We start from the raw sequence: 18165 nt of genomic DNA on the forward strand, positions 1-18165 counted from the left end.
GTCTCCTCCATTGTAGGATCAGCTCAGTGGTGGACACAGCTGAAGATTTGTCCTGTCACCAGTCTGGCAGGACACCACTGCTCACACTGATTTGAGCTACAACTATAAATATCTGTCGCTCTAAAAATCGTTAGGAATTCAGACATACATTTCAGGCTCCCTCCTTTGAAAATACTGCCTGTCCATCCTTCTCTCTGTCCGCACCGGAGAGAAAAGATCCCCGGGTATCTAAAATAGCAACCGCGCTTCTCCAAGGCACCCCCCCTGACGCCCCCCTCTAACAGCTCTCGGTGCGGCTGCTGCACAGCCTGCAGCAAATTTGGGGGAAGCGGTGGCTTTTAGGACCCTGGGACCTCCGCCAAGGCTCAGGTAGGTCTGTCTCATTTGTCAGCCTCCCTGAGCCGGGTTCATTCACTCCCGGGGATGCGTGTGTGTGAGCCCGGGTGTGCGCCCAGAGCTCCCCCGGCCCCGCCGCGATCCTGCCCCGCCATGGGACCGGCGCTCTCCTGCGGGCGATGAGTGCGGGGCTGCGGCAGAAAGCGCTTTCCTTTTCTCTGGAAGCGAACCAGCCGTGAGGATACTTAAGGATGTGCAGCCCAGATGTGTCTCCCGCCTCCGCTTTTCTCGTAGGACTCATGTGCTTGGCAGCTTTCGGCAACTTTGCGAGGACTTCTGCGGATTTCTCAGGTAGGGGAGACGCTGATGCTTTCCTGTGTTGGACGGGAGCTCTTGTTAGAGGGCTCGGGAGCAGGTTATGCGGGGAGTAATTTTAATCTTTTTAAAATAAGCTGATGAAAAGGATATCCTGTAAGAGGATTTTGTTAGAGCCTTCCTCAATAACCCTTAGCAAAACCGTTTCGGTAGAGTAACTTTGGAAACAAGGAATGGAATAGCGTTAACTTGTGGAAGTTTGTAGCAGGTTTTGTGCTGTGTTTCGCTGAGGAGTGAAAAGAGATAGGTTGGGAGGTGGGGAAGGTCTAGGACATAAGTTAAAACTAATATAGCAAGATCTAAATATTTTGCAATGGGACAGATTCTCCCCCTCTTAAAGCACAGGTCCTGATTGCTGCAACCCCCTCTCCCCCGGAGCTGAAATAAAGGAGATGTTACATACACAGAGTGAATTATATTCTGAGCCTATGTTTGTTTAAGCCAGGAGAAAAAGTGTATCATTTCTAAATCTAAATAATTTCTGAATCTAAAAATGCTCATAGCACTTGTTTTGAGTTGTGGACAGCAGGTAAATACATAGCATTTTGAAAGATATGGAGTCCCATGTAAGTTTATATGGAGTCCCGTTTTATAACTATGTACAACTGCATCAGTTACTTTAAAGTTACCTTTCTGCTTCTGTTCTTTGTGGATGTACATGTGGATCAGAGAAAATGTAGCAGACCTTGTTTTACACTTAAGCAAGGTTGATTAGTTTACTTGGGAATACCTAATAAGGGTCACTTTGCTTTCAGGATATCAGTTCTAATTTTGGGTCATAGTGTGAAGAATCTAGTCTGACATATTCTTTAGGTGTGTGTTGCAAAACTCTTGTAGTGGATAAGAACTGCTGATTATAGTTTGCTGATGAAAAAGTGCCATTAGCAAGAGCTGAATCTCACTGGACTCTGGTTTCAACACATCACAACATTGCTACTCGCTTTCTGGGAGTGCATGTGTCTGTGTGCTGGGAGAGATTTGTGTTAGAAAGGAGGAGCTTGTGATGGAGCGGGAGAGTATATCTACAGTAGCTTGAAGCCTTAATGTGAATTAAAGGGGGCTGGCTTGCTTGTGATTCAGGATTCTTTGGAAGCAGATCAGTCCTGGGGGCTGCCATTCAGGGCATATCTGCCTCTGAATGGAAAGGGCCCAGGCATTTCCCTGTTTCTAGTGTGCTTTTATCTGTTTCTTGGTATTGAACTTTCTCTCTGTTCCTCCTTGCAAGCAAGTTAATGCAGAAAGAGTACATGGAGTGGGCAGGACAGGAGTTAAAGCTGCAATGGGGAAAGTACTGGTCCTTCAGAAATGTAGATAAAGTTTAGATAAAGTTTGTCCCAGCCAGGCCAAATGGGTGAGCATTAAAATGTGCAAAAGCATCTCAGAGCAAGGGTACTTTACATTGTGTGTACACAACATAGCCAGAGCAATGCAAGTAAGTTCAACAGGCTTTGGTGATGCTGGCGGGGCGGAAGATGCTGTACTTTTACAAAATGAACAAGAGGGTTGCAGATAAGAAAATCATGTTTTCTGCAACATCCAACTGTACTGCCACGCTTTGGGAGAAGAGGGGTGGCTTAAACCCCTGTGTATGTGCATGGCAAGGCTGTTCTCTGAAGCAGGGTCTGTAATCCCAACAGCACAACCTCCCATGAGTTTCCACAACTGTGGAAATCTTCCATCAGATCCAAGCTGTGTTTCCTGATAGCAGGCTTGGCAAATGTCCGTAGTCTTGTTGGACTGACTGTACCTTGCAGGACAGGAAACATGGTTTGCTGCAGGAAAGGGCTGTACCCAGTGCATAGCAGCTCAAATATGGTTTTGTAAGTTTATGAGCTGGGTAGCAACAAGATGAGAGGGGATAGGAAAACATACAGCATTTCCCAAAACACACTTTTACTTCCCAGTACATTTTTCAAAGACCCCATCAGTTTTCCTCCAATGCTTGAAGAGATGCACCATGTGCAGTGGCCCACGTAGCTGTTCCTACCTGATGGAGCACCTTGTTTGTTACTGTTACCCCTACATACGAATTGTCAGCTGGCATGAGGAATGGAAAGGGAGTAGCCTTTTAATATAATTTGACCGTAACGGTTTCTGGCCACTTACATACTTTTTTTTGTACTTTGAGGTGTTTTGGGTTCTTCTCCAGCGTGGCTGGAATTGAGCAGGTGAGCATCTTTGGGGAAGCCTTGTAGCCTTACCATATGCCACCCCACCTAGAGGTGGTGCATCCAAGACATAAATTGTCTGCATCCGAAGAAGATGAAGGGATTTTTAGCGGTTATTGCTGCTGAGGAATGCAAGGCTTGCTGTGATGCCCTGGGAGGTTTCTGCAGCAGTTTGACTGCTGCCTACATGCTACAGGCAGATGATGTAGCTCATTGGGATGTGAGGGCTTTTCCAAGTTGCAAATATCAGCAGTACCTTTTTTTTTTTTTTTTTTTCCAAACTGAGTCCTGTAGATCTTATTTAGCAACAAACCTCTGGCTTCTCAACTTGGTTTGACTTGGCACTACCAGGGAAGCGATGCTGTTAGTGACTCGTCATGGCCTTTTCTTGATGGGTCAGCATGCATAGATGCAGCCCTGGAAAGAAGCAGCTTAGGGACGTCCAGTCTTGAGCTCTAAGCAGACCACAAGCTACGCTGATATGACTCACATGCTGCAGCTATGAATCAGGACTGGCTAAAAGACTTACCAAGAATTGCACACTCACCCATGTCCCACTGCTCCTAATACTTTCCCCCTATCTATGTCTTTAAAGTATGTGCCTCTTGGCTGCAAGAAGATTTCTTCTTTGCATAGGTCATGGGAAAGCACCCTGGGAGGGTGAGGAGAGGCCCAGGGTAGCACTCCCAGGTAGAGCTGCTGGGGATCTCCGTCATCTTGGCTCCCAGGCCCCTGAGCATATGGCAGCCTCATTACTTAGTGGCTCCATCCCTCCTGTTCCAGCAGCTAAAACGCCACAATGTGACACGATGACTGCGTGTCCTGCTGGGGACTGGTGCAATCTGAGATGTAAGAATTAAAATTCCTTTTAAGTGAAGTATTTGAACTATGTGAAGAGTTTTGAAGTTGTTTTCTTTAATAGTTCTTTAAACATTGGTGTTTGTGGGAGGGTGTGGGGTTAGGAATCAGGTCCTTCGGGAGAGAGTGGAGTTATCAGGCACTTTGCAGCCACTTTTATGAAGGCCTGGACTTTTTCTCTGTGCACGATTGCAGTATGGGCTCTTGATCTAATCTCATTCAGTGACCAGTTCTTGTGCTCAGGACTGTTTGAAGGCTCAGGATCTAGTGTCGCGATGTGTCACATACCCCTGGCGTTCAAGGTGACACTTGAAGACTGTGATGAGGTGTGGGGTGGGAGGCTGGTCTTTTGAATCTCTGTTCTTTAACCATAAACCTTTAATCCTAATCTCAGTCCCAGCAATGAACTCCGTGGAAGCCCTGCTGGTTGATAAAACTTCCCTTTTGTTTTAGCCGTTTTCTATTAGTGGTGGGAGTCCAAGACACAGCAATGTCCTTGCCCTGCCAGAGGACACTGTGCTGTGGCTCCTCTGTTTAGGCTCTGGGAGGCAGTGATCCATGTGCAGTGCACAGAACTTGCTTCTTAGAGGAACTAGGTTAATTGAAAGGGGTCCAAAATTAGTCTTTGGTACTAATTTAAAATGCAGGTGTTGAAAGCTTCAGCAATGGTTATTGCTTATATCCTGTGTGCCATCTCTAACTCCAGCCATGGGCTTCCTGTCTCTGAAGATAAATCACGCAAACACATGTTGAATTCTGCTCTGCCCACTGCCAGCCAAGGTGACCATTAAATTTGCAGCTGCATACCTGCAGGGAATTAGGCTTATGTGATTATGATGCTGTGCTCCAATTCTCCTCAATGGCTTCCCCATTAATTAACTAATTTCAGGCACATTGAACAGCAAGGTAGTAGAATCAGATCTATGGGACTGACACAAATTTCATGTTAGTGGAGATAGATCCTTCACTACTGCTACGGTGCAGAAAAGGCTGTGCTGTGAACTCAACCATTTGCAGACATCAGAGAACCCACTCAAGTTTCTAGGCATGGAACTAACTTTGATAGGAGCTCATGCCTTTTCTGACACAGGAGAACCCCGCTGCAGGACATAAAGCCATAGGAATAACAGCCCCAGTAGTGCTGGTCCCCCTGGGCCTTCTTCAATATTTATGTTCTTTGCATTATATTTGGCACAAGCTGGATGTGAGCAGCACTTTGCTTAAGGGAGTTGATCCATCATCGGGCCAGATGAATATTGAGAGCTCCCATTCGCAGGTGAGCCCTGGGTCGGGACCTCTCCCTGGAGGCTCTTTCTGGCTTTGAAAGCACAAAGGATTTTTTTGGCTGTTGTTGTTTTTTGTTTGTTTGTTTTCTTTTCCCCAAGGATGGCAGGCTTCGAGTGAAAGCTGCTTTTGCCACCTCTTCGCTAATTGGCTCAGTGTGTTTGTTTGAGCTGATGAGGGTCGGGTTTGGGAGAGGAAAGGTGCTTCTCCCTGATTGTGGTTAATCAGTCCATAATAAAGGCAATTTGTTTGACAAGTCCATTCACCAAATTATCACCAAATCTACATGCTAACAGCTTCTGAATGGCTTTAGTCAGACTTTGATATTGGTTTTGGAGTCCTGAATGGGTCAATGGTGTCAAGGGAGGTCCAGGATTTCCGTGTGTTGAAAGCTGCAGGCTGTGAAAAGGGGATTTTCAAGAGAAAGGCAGATACAATTTCTTTTCCAGTGCAGCGGTGTAACTTAGTAATGAGGTTTGTGCTTTTGACCCCAGGGGCAAACAGACATGCTTTAGACCTTATTTAAGGACGGGGCCAAACCCAGGCCACCTCCATACCTTCTCTTCATGAAAGGCTGTGAGTGATGAGGTTGGATGGACCTCAGGCTGCTGCTTGAAGAGGTCCTTGCCCCAGGCAATGTTTTCCCTCTCAGCTGGAGGTCATATGTGCCAACCCATCCATCACAGCTGTGTGAGCTGCTGTGTGGCTTACTGATTCTCCTTTGCAGAGGTGACAAAATCCAAAACTTCATCAAAGCCAGTTAAAAAACACTGGTGGCCTCTTCTGGTAATGTTCTGGAGATGTGGTGGCACAGTGAACTGTAGGGGATGGGTCTGGGGATCTGAAGCACAATGGCTGGGTCTGAGTGGTTCTGGCAAGGGGGAGCTGCGTTTGGTTTTGTGTCATGTGTCTCTGTCAGTGGGCAGCAGTTTTAGGACTGCAGAGAGCTGAGGCTTTTGGAGGAGGAGATCAATGGGGGGGATATCAAGTGCCAGTTCTGCTGCTGTTGGGAGAGGAGGAGAAGCAGCAGCACAGAAGCTGAGGCTATTTTGGTGCCTTAGAGAGTTGTTCTGGTTTGTCAGCAGGGATGCAGCTTTGTGGGCATCAATATGGCACATTAAGCAACAATGCAAATGTCTGTGCTCTCCTGCCCTGAGGCTGCTCCAGAAAACACCATGGATGTCCCAACAGTTGTGATGATAATGCTGTGAAAGCTCTTGCTGACTTTTTAAAAGTCCAGCATTTACTTTTACTGACAACTGAAGGGACCAAACTGAGTTTTAGAAAGAGAAACACGTGTTTCCAGTTCCGCATGTTTGTGGTCCTGGGCCGTGACCAGAGGCGCTGCTGTTACTGCTGTGAAAAACCAGCCACAGGTCTGGATTTGTGGTGCCAGGGAAGGGAAGAACCATTGTGAGGGGTCCATGTGGGCAACGACTTCAAGCTCAAGAGACATGTGTGTGCATCTGGCTCACATTATGTGGAAATTCAGTTTTAGCCATCAGAGCTGCCAGCAAAAGTCAAGAGACCCCAGAATCCCTACGTCTGCGTGATGATTGGCAATGTTTATATAGTATATACTAATTGCTGTGGCCCAGAAACTGATCCACTGATGCAAACTTTTGTCAGGACCAGGAACACTTTATTTATTATTATTGCTATAATAATAGAAACTATTACTATTAATAATACTAATTAAATAGGGACTGTTGTGGTAGGACGAAGGGTAATGGTTTTAAACTAAAGGAGGGGACATTCAGGCTAGATATGAGGGAGAAATATTTTACACAGAGAGTGGTGAAACGCTGTCTGAGGTTTCCCAGAGAGGTGGTGGATGCCCCATCCCTGGAGACATCCCAGGCCAGGCTGGATGGGGCTCTGAGCAACCTGATCTGGGTGAAGATGTCCCTGCTCATGGCAGGGGTTGGACTGGATGAGCCTTGAAGGTCCCTTCAAACTCAAACTATTCTATGATTCTGTGATTAACAAACAAAAAAAATCCATGGTGGTAATTTTCTTCAGAGTATCCCAGGTTATCAGTACCCTTCAGATGCACAGTCTATTTTAGGAAAATGTCCTTGCAGCGTTCTTCCTATGTCTGTGTGTTGTTAGGTGTACAAGTGCTGCAGAATTAAAGCAAGCAACTGTTTATGTCCTCAGGTAAAACTTGTTCCCTGATTTAAGACTCTGCAAGAGCGTAATTTATGTAACACAAATAGTTTGGTCAGTTAAAAAAAATGGTGGGAATTTTGATGTATCTTTTCACAACTGAGATACTTCGAAGCCAGAATGATAATTTAAGATGGGGGGGTGGGGGAGAATAGGCTTAGTCTCTGCAGGGGGAGAAAAACTGTGTATTTACACTTGGCACCTTGCTCATCTTTTTTGTTGATGCTAATTTAAACATGGCCTGATCTCCCAATGTGTTTGGTACTCAGAACTGAAAATTGGACTGTGCTGGTGTTTAGGTGGGTGGGCGGTGATTTAGCTGGGCAACACCAGGACTGTTTACATGCCTTATTTGAGACAGGCTGTTTGTGCTTGGCGTGTTTGTGCACGTATAGGTTGAACCTTCTGCTTTCCGTTCCAAGACAGCAATCCCAGTCCCTGTGGGGGACCATTTGAAGCAACTACCCTTGTTTTTGTGTGTGCTCTTGACATTCCTTTTTATCCAGATACCCAAGACCTTCATGGATTCAGCCTGTTTTTTGTGGCTGCCTGCAGGAGCACACCCAATGCCCTGCTCAAAGTAGTTCAGAGGATTTTTGGTCAGGTTGGCTTGATGCAATTCTATGGCGTTCCTTGTGTCCTTGTCAGTGCTGTGTCTCAGCCTCACTGATTCGGTACGGCTGTTGTCTGGGATCTTTGTGTTTTTTCTGATAAACAGGCAAGGGCCAAATTCTGCTCAGCTGTGAGGCAACTTTGCTGATTTGCCAGGATGCAGAAAAGATAAACCCAACTCATCTTCTTGCTCATTATATCTGATAGAGAAGTAATAATTGTGAAAGTTTTAAAGTTTCTTCTTCCTCCTGTCTTCTTCCTCTTTGCCTCCCCTTTTCCCCCCTCTTCCTCCTCTTTCTTTCCTCCTCTCTCTCTCTTTCCTCCTCTCTCTCTCTTTCCTCCTCTCTCTCTCTTTCCTCCTCTCTCTCTCTTTCCTCCTCTCTCTCTCTTTCCTCCTCTTTCTTCTTCTTATTTATTTTGCCTGAGGAAAGATGTTGCATGTCTCTCAATCTGGGCTTGGGCTGGTCCAGATACATATGGTTCAGCTCAGTAGCTCAGGATATGAGCTCATTTGTAGTAATTAAGCATCCCTGAAAGAACAGACATAGTTTAATGCTTGGCTGCCTGGAATGTATTGCATATCTTTTTTATGTCAGAGACAACCATGGTTTGGCGGTTCTGAGTTGCACAGTAAAATAAATCTTGTCAAATATGCCATGTGCTCTCGAATAGAGTTGGTATTATAGATGCTGTGGTATCAGTGTTGATGGGGCTCCTCTGGCTCGTAAGGTTTCCTCTACAGTAACCTCCTTTGAATGCATCTGGATCCTTGAATGAAGATGGAGCAGCATCTCTGGGACCTGCAGTTTTGGCAAGCTCTCCGAGTGTACTTTCAGTGGTGTACTTGAATTAGCACATGGATGTAGCATACTGCAGAAGAATTGGCAGTAGATGTTGTCCAAGCCCTTTAGTTGTGGTGGGCAGGGGAGGTCACATCTACTTGTTGGTAAAGTATCTCACATCATTAACAACATTGCCTCACTGGTGTGGAAGAAAAAATTATCTTTTTAAGAAATATTCCCTTTTTTAAATGTTATAGTCACAGAAGAAGGCCTAGAGGGGTACAAGAATTTTATCAGCCACTTACAATCTAAGAACTTCACTATATACTTTTGTGTGTCATCTTTTAACCTGGTATCAACACACCAGTTGCCAGCAGAGACACTTGTCTCTCCTCCAGCAGCAGAATCATCAGGCTGTGAGAGGGCTGTCTTCAGGTAAGTTATACTAAACCCTCAATAGATCAGGTACCTGCTGGTGCTGGTAGTTGAAAAGGGACCATTCAGACCACCTACTCTGAGACCCCCTATGTGTTCCTGTTGTTCTATTTTTCATCTGCTATCGGATGCCTGTGGTTTTGCAGCTATGATATTATCAACATGTGTTGTATTAGCCTCAAGGGTTGGAAATGGGCTTTTACTCCAACAAGTAAATACAAAAACAAACACAGCGGTGGAGGGATTTTCTGCTGATTTTTCCTCTGTGATTTTTGTATCACTCTGTGGGCTGGGGTGACCTGCACCCTGTGTCTAGGACCTGTGGGCTCAGCTGTGATGCTTTATTGTTTGCTCCTCTGCACTGGTATTAAGGTTGCTCTATGGCAGGTTCTCTTCCTGGCATTAATTTCCTATGTTTGCTGTATTTTGTGAAGGCTTTTGGCTCACACATGTTCCCTTTAAGCTATGTTGGGCCAAGAGTGCAGACACTTAGTGCAACTAGACTGATAGGTGGTAACTTGAGCTGTTGTACCTGGATTATGTTGAATTTTGGGTCCCAGTCTTTGGGAAATCTCTTACCTCTGTGTTCTGTGTGGGGCCTGTGAGCTTAGTGCTGCTGTGGCCTTGGTGATGCCCATAAATGCTATGGGACAATATTCTGTACTTTGGTTTTGGACTAGTTTAGCTTCTGCATGGAACATTCAAAGAACGTCATTAAGATTGCAAATCAGACATTTGGAAGTTAAGAAATGTTAAAATTAAGGTAGTTTTAACTACTTCAATCCATCCCTTTGGGTTTTTACGTTATGAGTTACTTTTTGATGAGCACATACTACTTTTTCACCACCTCCTTGGGGTCTCCTGTATTGTTCAGTGCACAGGACATCTGCCTTACAGTGATTTTCTTTATCCTTCTGATTCATTATGGCCCATGGTTCTTTCTTACCATGTGTAATTTTAAACCCTATTTTGCTTGTTGTGAGTGCCCTATAAACAGGGATGTGCTTACCCTTCTGGAAGGAGAGTCTGGAGTGTTACCTGCATTGCACAGATGAGAATCCAGGGCAGAGAGACAAACACCAGGAGCTCTAACTGCCCAGTATTTCAAGGGTTGTTCAGTATCTACCATTTTCTCCAGGAGCAGCTGCTTAACCATAATCTCAAGCTGTGGTAGACAGGAAGAAATACATGATACTTGATACACAACTCCTTCTCCAGTACGGTAATGTGTATATGAAAATAAACTGTACAGGTTAAAATGAGCATTACAATTGCAGAGTCAAGTGCATGTAACTACGTGCTGTGGGTTAACCCTGGTAGGCAGGTCAGCACCACACAGCCACTTGCTCACCTCCTCTTCCCCCTCTTGGTGGGACACAGAGGAGAAAGGAAGAGTAAAAGCAGGAAAGCTCATGGGCTGAGATAAAAATAGTTTAATAGCTGTTGAAGGAGAGGTGGAAGAAAAAAGAAAGAAAACAAAATAAGTGATACAAAGGCAATCACTCATTTCATCCCACAGGTAGACTGATGCCCAGGCTCAAGCAAAAGATGTCTGACTTACCTAAATGTCATTCCACTCTGTTTTATTGCTGAACATTGCCCCTCACTGCAAGAAAGACATTGAGGTGCTGGAGAGAGTTCAGAGATGGGCGACAAAGCTGGTGAGGGGCCTGGGGCACAAGTCTGATGAGGAGCAGCTGAGGGAACTGGGGCTGTTCAGCCTGAAGAAAAGGAGGCTGAGGGGAGACCTTATCACTGTCTGCAACTGCCTGAAAGGAGGTTGTAGCATGGAGAGCATTGGTCTCTTCTCGCAAGTAACAAGTGATAGGACAATAGGAAATGGCCTGAAGTTGCACCAGGGGAGGTTCATATTGGATATTAGGAAAAAAATCTTCACGGAAAGGGTTGTCAGGTGTTGGAACAGGCTGCCCAGGGAAGTGGTGAAGTCACCATCCCTGGAGGTGTTTAAAAGACATGTAGATAAGGTTCTCAAGGGCATATTTTAATGCTAGTGTTAGGTTGATGTTTGGATTCTATTGTCTAGATTCTGTGATGTTAAATGGTATAGAATATATCTTTGGTTAGTTGGGGTCATCTGACTGGTTGTGTCTCCTCCCAACCCCTTGTGCACTCCCCAGTCTATTCGCTGGGTGGGGGCAGAGTGAGAAATAGAGAGAGCGTTGATGCTGTGCTAACAGTGCTTAGCAACAGCTAAAACACAGTTTTGATCACAGACCCAAAGCACAGCACTACACAAGCTGCTATGGAGAGAACAAACTCCATCACAGCCAGAGTCAGTACATTAAAGAAAGAGCAAGATTATACCTGAACTTTTAATGTAATACAAGCTAGAGGTGGGTGTGATAACAAGCTTTCAGTTGGCAGATACGAGCTGAGCCCATAAAGTGCAGCCTTAAGCAGGGTCCTGTTTTGCGTAGCTTTTTTTACTTAGAGCAGCCACACTTTGAGTGTTATTTCATTTGGGATGAGATAAGAGTGCTTAAAACTGGTTTACAAAATTGGGGTCAGTCCTTCCAAGAGAAGCTTAAATTATTTTTGAAGACATTCTGCCTCCAAATTTTTGTTTGTTTCTGTCTCTTCAGGAGAAAAAAAAGTGAAGATGTCTATTCAAATACACAAATAATGATTCTTTGCTGTGGGTGATATGACTGTAGGTGATATGACTGAAATCAGGCAGTTGTCCAGTTTCGTTTCTCTTTAGATTTTTATTGTCTGGGTAACCCCTTGGAAACTGAGGTTGTTGATCTGCCTGTTTCCAAAGCACGTCCATCTCCTTGTGTATCTTTTGTACAAGGGCTGCGTCTGTCGTGTTAACACTGTTTGCTTCCTGGTTTATGTGCTCACGCTGAATTCCAGCTCAAAGAGGTTAATGCTTTAGAAAAGTGAGTCGAGCAGGGAAGTGGCTCTACAGTTGATGATGAAGCGCACACATCTGTGACCCATGCTGTGCTCACATGTTAGTTTATTGTTAGCCTCACAATAAAGGATGGCACTGTTTTTTTGTTCAGCTAAACAACTTCCATGGGATGAATTGTATAGAAAAAAAAAAAATAGATGAAGCTTGGCTTTTATTTGCCAAAATGTTCTTTGTTTTAGCTGCGTTGTGTGGGATGCAGAACTCCCAGAAGAGGATAGCTTCTCTTCTATAGCAACCGAGGGGAGCTGATGGATTGAATAGGAAGGCAGAGACAGAGATTCAGCAGGAAGGGGTGAAAAAATTGTCTGATTCTTCCTGCCCTTTGGCTTTGCTTGTCTTCAGCTGACAGCCCCAGGCTTTCACTTTGGCTGTACTGCAAGAGTAGGTGCTCAGCTATACTAATAAGTTGCACTGTAAATGCATTTGGTGCCATTTGGCTTGTGTTTGGTTCAGAGTTAATGTGCACAGAGACTAGTTATTGCATTTTGGCAGTGGTATAGCTGGTGGCTGGACTGTAGAGGTCTGTAGCAGCTGTAGGAAACTGAATGCTTGCTATTAGACAATCTATTTTTCTTGCTGGATACATGAAAATCACTTTTTCTTTATCTCTCTTTTCTTAAAAGGTGTCCGTATAATTGGAAGGCAGGGTTCAAGTTCAAACTGATAAGATTATTTTGCTTCCCTACGCTGCGTGACAATGGTCCCTTTTGGTAAATTAAGCCGTGGACCTTCTTTTGCTGTAATGGGAAACAATCTCATTAGAAACAGAGCTGGATTAGTGAAGAGTCCAACCTACCGTATAGACACGCATTCTGACCCCAGCAGGCCTGAAGTGCCTTTTGTTCACTCCAGCCTCCTCTGCATTTTCCCATCGCTCATATATCTGTGTGGTGGAGCTGGTGGTGATTATTTCTGCTCAAGAATAGCCTGCTGGGGGGTGAAAAGGAAGTCGATTGGCCAGTGTGATATCACAATATGAATGATAAAGTGATTTTTGAATGTTTCCCTTGATTTGAGTCATTGGAGTACAAGACTGATTGAGATGTCTGTTGAAGGGTATTGGAGATTAAGGGACACTCTTCACTGGTTTTGCCTGTGAGACAGAAGCTGATCCTTTTTCTGTCTCTCAGCATTACTCTCTTATACAGGTCAGAAAATCTGGACCTAGTTACACCAACTTCTCCAACATCTGGACACAGGAAGCTCTTCCTGTTGGGGAAAAGAAAGAAAAACCTTTTCAACTCTGTTGGTTCTGGCTGTTCTTGGTGATGGTTATTGTTTCTTGCTGGGTTGCATGTGGACTGTCCAAGCTGCTTTATCAAGCAGTTGGGGCCAAGAGCCCTGAGCTGGCATGGTGCACACCAGTGCCAGCAAGAAAGCAGCGTGGCTGTGCCTGCGGTGGGTTCTTGGGGGGATGTTGTGTCTTAGGAACGGTGCTGAGCTGTGAGGTTCTGCTTCTGGAGATGCTCATAGAATCACACAATAATCTGGGTTGGAAGGGACTTTCAAAGGTCATCTTGTCCAAACCCCTTGCAATGAGCAGGAATATCTTCAACCAGATCATGTGCATGCCAGTTGCATCCTCACATTCTGCTCTTGGGATCTTGTCTCATCTGTCTATCTCATCTGTCTATCTCATCTGTCTATCTCATCTGTCTATCTCATCTGTCTATCTCATCTGTCTATCTTATCTATCTATCTATCTTATCTATCTATCTTATCTATCTATCTATCTTATCTATCTATCTTATCTGTCTACTTATTTGTATTATCTGCAATTTTTCCACTTTCTGAGTTTCCTCAGGTCTGGGAGATTAGGGGATCAGTCCTGGCTGATTCCAGCTGCTCCCATGAGATGGAGTCATGCTAAGAGGGGCAAATCCCACATCTTCCTGGGTTAAGAGCTGTTTTCTGATCCTTGAAGAAATCTTTGTGCCCTTGCATCTCTTTTATGTCCTACTTCTCTGATCCTGGAGGTATTGCCTGGAGCTTGACTCCTGGCTTGAAGTAATATGGTGAGGAGGGTGAAATGTGGACAGCGTTTAAGAGTGGCACCAATGACAGAATGAGCCTGGCCAGTTATTGTAGTAATTTGTAAGTAAATTGATTAGCCTGGAGGCTAATGCTTTAAGTGTTGAGGAGTCCTGTTTTGGTAAGTAATTAAATTTAAAGCATTGGGGCTATTCACATGAGGGAGAGTTGGCTTCTCTTTATGCTCCTGATGGATACGAAGTGTTTTTTGTAAACAAATGTAATTAACAAGAACAAGGGTTAACCAGGGTAATTAAGACTGCAGAGCTATGGACTGTCTCTTGCCAGCCAGGGTGCAAATAGGCAGCTGAAGGAACAGATCTGTTTTCTGTTCTTGTTACATTTCTGGATATATTTTAAGGTTTCTCAGAAAGACCAGAACAATGAAACACCCTTTGACAATAGCAATCTCTTTTCTTCATGGCACAGCCTGAGCAAGCATTCAGACCCTTTCCTTCTGGGATTGCTCATTTCCTTTATTTTTTCTCCTGAGATAAAAACAATAGTCTCCCAAAAGCACAAGTTCTGCAGCGCTGTGACAGAGCCAGCATTTGCTGCTCTATCAGGCAAGCATTGGATGGGACATTGTCTTCTGTTTCTCGGGGGGAAAAAAATAGAAACCAACAAAGAAACCCTTTTCATATGTTGTTTTAGTGCTGTCAAAAATAATAACTGATGCCCACCCTGAATTTCTCCCAGCGCTTTTTCAGAGGCTTTCATCCTTTATGCACATGAGGGAAAATGAGGCATGTGGGGAAGAAATCACATTCATTGAAATAAATATTGTCAAGCCAATTGGAGACACAATCCTGGGGTGTCCTGAAGTCTGAGGCTGCGGTCCCAGGCTTGGCTCAAGTGTGAGGGGAGCCTGTGATTAAAGAGACTTGTCACACACAGAACGCCCATGTGTCCTTTTCTACATGGCCTTGCAGTGAGAGCTTGGGGTCTGTGAGACTCCTGTTTCCCTGCCTGTCCCTTTTGATTACATGTTCCCTCAGTGTCTCTAAGTGTTTCTTACTTGTTTCTTACTTTTTTGAGCCCAGATCCCATAGTTACCTGGATTGTGATGACTTCTGAATAGTTTTGGGACTGCAAAATTGAAAGGTATGCGTACTGCCCCATTAATAATACTACCTCTCTGAAGAGTATCTGACACAGAAAGGTCTCACAAAGTATAATAGATAACTCTGAGCAGATGGTTAGATGGATAGTCCTGTTTATCTGCTGCTTTCAAGTGTTTTTACTTGATCCTGTGTCGAGTTAGATGAAGTTACTCCTGGAAAGGATGCCTTTGTTTGAACTTCAGCAGTCCAAAACATCTGAGCAAGTTCAAAAGGAGCATACATAGGGTTTACCTACATCTGTGAAGTTTGCCAGTATAATGCTTTTGGTGACACACTGCTTCAGCAAGTTGCTGGCCTGTAAGACCTATGGTAGCTGCCCGCCACTTCTGCTGCTTCCTTCACCACTGGGGTTGTGGTCCAGCCATGCTCCCTCTGCTCCCCAGTGCGATACTAAAACTCACTTGTTCCAAACTGTACATGTTTTCTTACAAAGGACCAAATTGGCCCTACCCACCTGGATTGTAAGAGATTTCAGAATTGTCTTTAAGCTCAGACCTGTCTCTGTGCAAAAGTCTTCTGGTGGTTGAAAACTCCTTTTGTGCTGTGGGGTTAGTGAGGGCATCAGGATGCTGTTAGTATCCCGAGTGAGATATTAGCCCAGTATCCATGTCTGTTGGATGCAGAATTGCCTTTTAAAGCCCCTCTCAGCACAGAGCTGCACTTCGGGGTTTGTTGACCAAAAATGGCTCAAGCTACAAAGTGTTGCATGGAGAGGGAAGCTGTCTAGATGCTTGATCCCTTGTTTCAGAGCCTTTCTGGCTCATTTCCTAGCATAGTTTTCTGGAGAAGATCAGAACTACCTCCATCCCAGCTGTATGTCATTGGCTGAATGGCGGTGTTGATGGATGTGGACAGAGATCAGGCTTTTCCTTTAGCACTTGGCCTAGTGGTGGTGGGTTGAGGGTGATCTCGAAGGAGTGGCTGTCAATGGGCCCTTTTCATTTAGGGCTTCTTCCATTGGTGACAATGAGCCTGATTTGCATTGTAGAGAAGCTGTCACCTAGCTGTCACCCATGCCTGGCTCATGTGTTAACAGAGCTCAGCTGTGCTCCAGCCCCTGTGGGATGTGCAAGGAGGGCAAGAAGTTTCCTTAGACATTAGGCATGTGGAAGGTACACTTATCACAAAAATGTGGTGGGGAGAGGTAGGAAAATGTCCATGTGATGGTGTATTTAGACAGAGATTGAGCATGCAGGCAATTGGTGGACAGAGATGGAAATTTAATCTCCCAGGCTGTTCTCCATCCAAGTCTTGCCTGGGCAAGGGAACATCCAGCCCTCCTGATGCCCAGGCACGAGCAAAACTTGCTGTGTTTTGAGTGCTCTGGTGAAGGCTGTTTTATTCTTACTCTGATGGCTTGTTCATGGTAGTGCTTCAGTGGCAAATCAGTATTAGTGTTTCTAATGAGGCTTTTAGGACAGCTCTGGAAACTTTAAAACCTGTAGTAGTAAGGTAAGGCTACAGGCAAACACCTTGGAGGCTTGGTGCACCTCCAAGGTGAGACAGGCCAGGTGCTTTTTCTTTGTGACAACTCCAAATTTGCGAACTTTACTTGAAAACTCTAAAGTTTCCTCCTTTTTCTCCCTCTAGTTCTGGATTTTCACCAGGTCTCCAATAACATGTTCAAGCACACTCAATAAATGTATCAGGAGTAATTCATTGTTACACAGCATTGATCATTCATGGTTGTACAGGCACTTTACCATAAATACCGATAGCATTATTTTGCAGATGGAGAAACTGAGGCACATATTTGTGCCATCATCAATGGGATTTATTTTTCCTTAACTCTACCAAAGACACCTTCATCTCACCTAAGCTGTTTCTTTGGACTTCTAGGGGATGCATCATCTGACTTCCATTACATCTGCATCTAGAGGTCAGTGGCATACCATGGCTGTTGGTTCCCCTTCACTGACCCAAAAAAGGCCCAGACAGTTGGCTTAGACTAGATGGATCATGCTCAAAATCACTAAGTGGAGAGCAATAAAGCTGACAACTTGTTTTCCAGCCCATCTCCTGTGCTTTTTTTAGTTCTCAGCACTTTCATGATATGCAATAGATATAAGGGGATTCTGTAACTCCTTCTTTCTGTCTTTATACGACATTTTTTTCGGGAAAATTCATATTAGGGTGGTGAGGTGTGGAACTGGAATACCATGCTCTGTTAGTGTCCTTACAAGTAATGTCTCTGCTAGCCTTGCAGTTGTTCCCTTACCATGAGGGATGCCAGGTATTAATAATACTCCTTGCACCGCTCTGGTAGAGCTAAAAAACCCCAAGGAGTAAGGAGATTGGCCTCAGTAGTTTGAAATTAGTACGTTTGTGTTTGTATTTCCTCTTTTTCACTTTCCTGCCTAAGGACATTCATTAATTGTTCTGATGTATGTACCTCCTCCTATTTTTATAAATGCTGTGCCTGTTCTCCGAGCAAAATGACACTCATTCACTCTGAAATAACCTGGGGATTTGTTTTCTTGGGTGTTGTAAAACAGACTAGGTATAAATGCTGCAATTAGGAGGTGATGGGCTAATCTCATTAGTCAATGGGAGGAAACATTGGGGTCAGTGGGTTGGATAATGAAATCTGAAGATAAATTGTGATGTGCCAGATGGCCTGGCATAGTGGTTCCACTAATTTGGAAAGAAGCAGAGCCAATGGTAGCTTTGAACAACAAAAGCTGGTAGCAAGAGACAGCATGTGATTTCTCTGATCTCAAAAGCTGTTCATGCGATGTCTCAGTTGAGTGCAGGCCTGGGGGATTCATCCAGGCCTGCTATACTTTTTGGGGTTATTTCTGGCATATTTTGAGCAGTAAGAGGCAGGCCACCAGCAAAAGCTAATGAGGCACTGTCAGTATATTGCTGTGCTTGTATGTTCAGCAAGAAGAAAAAATCCTGACATCTCATACTTTTGGGAGGTGCTGATAATTTAGATATCTTTGTTATGTATGGAAAGTTGTGCTTGTGATGTCCCCTCATCCACAAATATTTAAGACAACATTTAGAAATCCTGATACTTGCTTTTTGGGATGAGATTGTAGGTTTTTTCA

At 44.5% G+C, this 18165-nt stretch overlaps 1 protein-coding gene across 2 annotated transcripts in view; it reads left to right on the plus strand.

Moving 5' to 3' along the window:
- The first annotated feature begins 437 nt into the window (after positions 1-437).
- The window catches only part of EVA1A (eva-1 homolog A, regulator of programmed cell death), a 214253-nt gene continuing 196525 nt past the window's right edge, over positions 438-18165 (plus strand). Inside the window, exon 1 of one of the 2 annotated variants that reach the window (XM_065834938.2) lies at positions 438-687. In XM_065834938.2, the coding sequence (XP_065691010.2) occupies positions 588-687 (100 nt within the window). In that variant the 5' untranslated portion in view covers positions 438-587. The remainder of the gene's footprint in view (positions 688-18165) is intronic. The other variant, XM_065834939.2, reaches the window with a different exon arrangement.

This window comes from Patagioenas fasciata, chromosome 3 (genome assembly GCF_037038585.1).
Source record: "Patagioenas fasciata isolate bPatFas1 chromosome 3, bPatFas1.hap1, whole genome shotgun sequence".
Lineage (NCBI taxonomy): Eukaryota > Metazoa > Chordata > Aves > Columbiformes > Columbidae > Patagioenas > Patagioenas fasciata.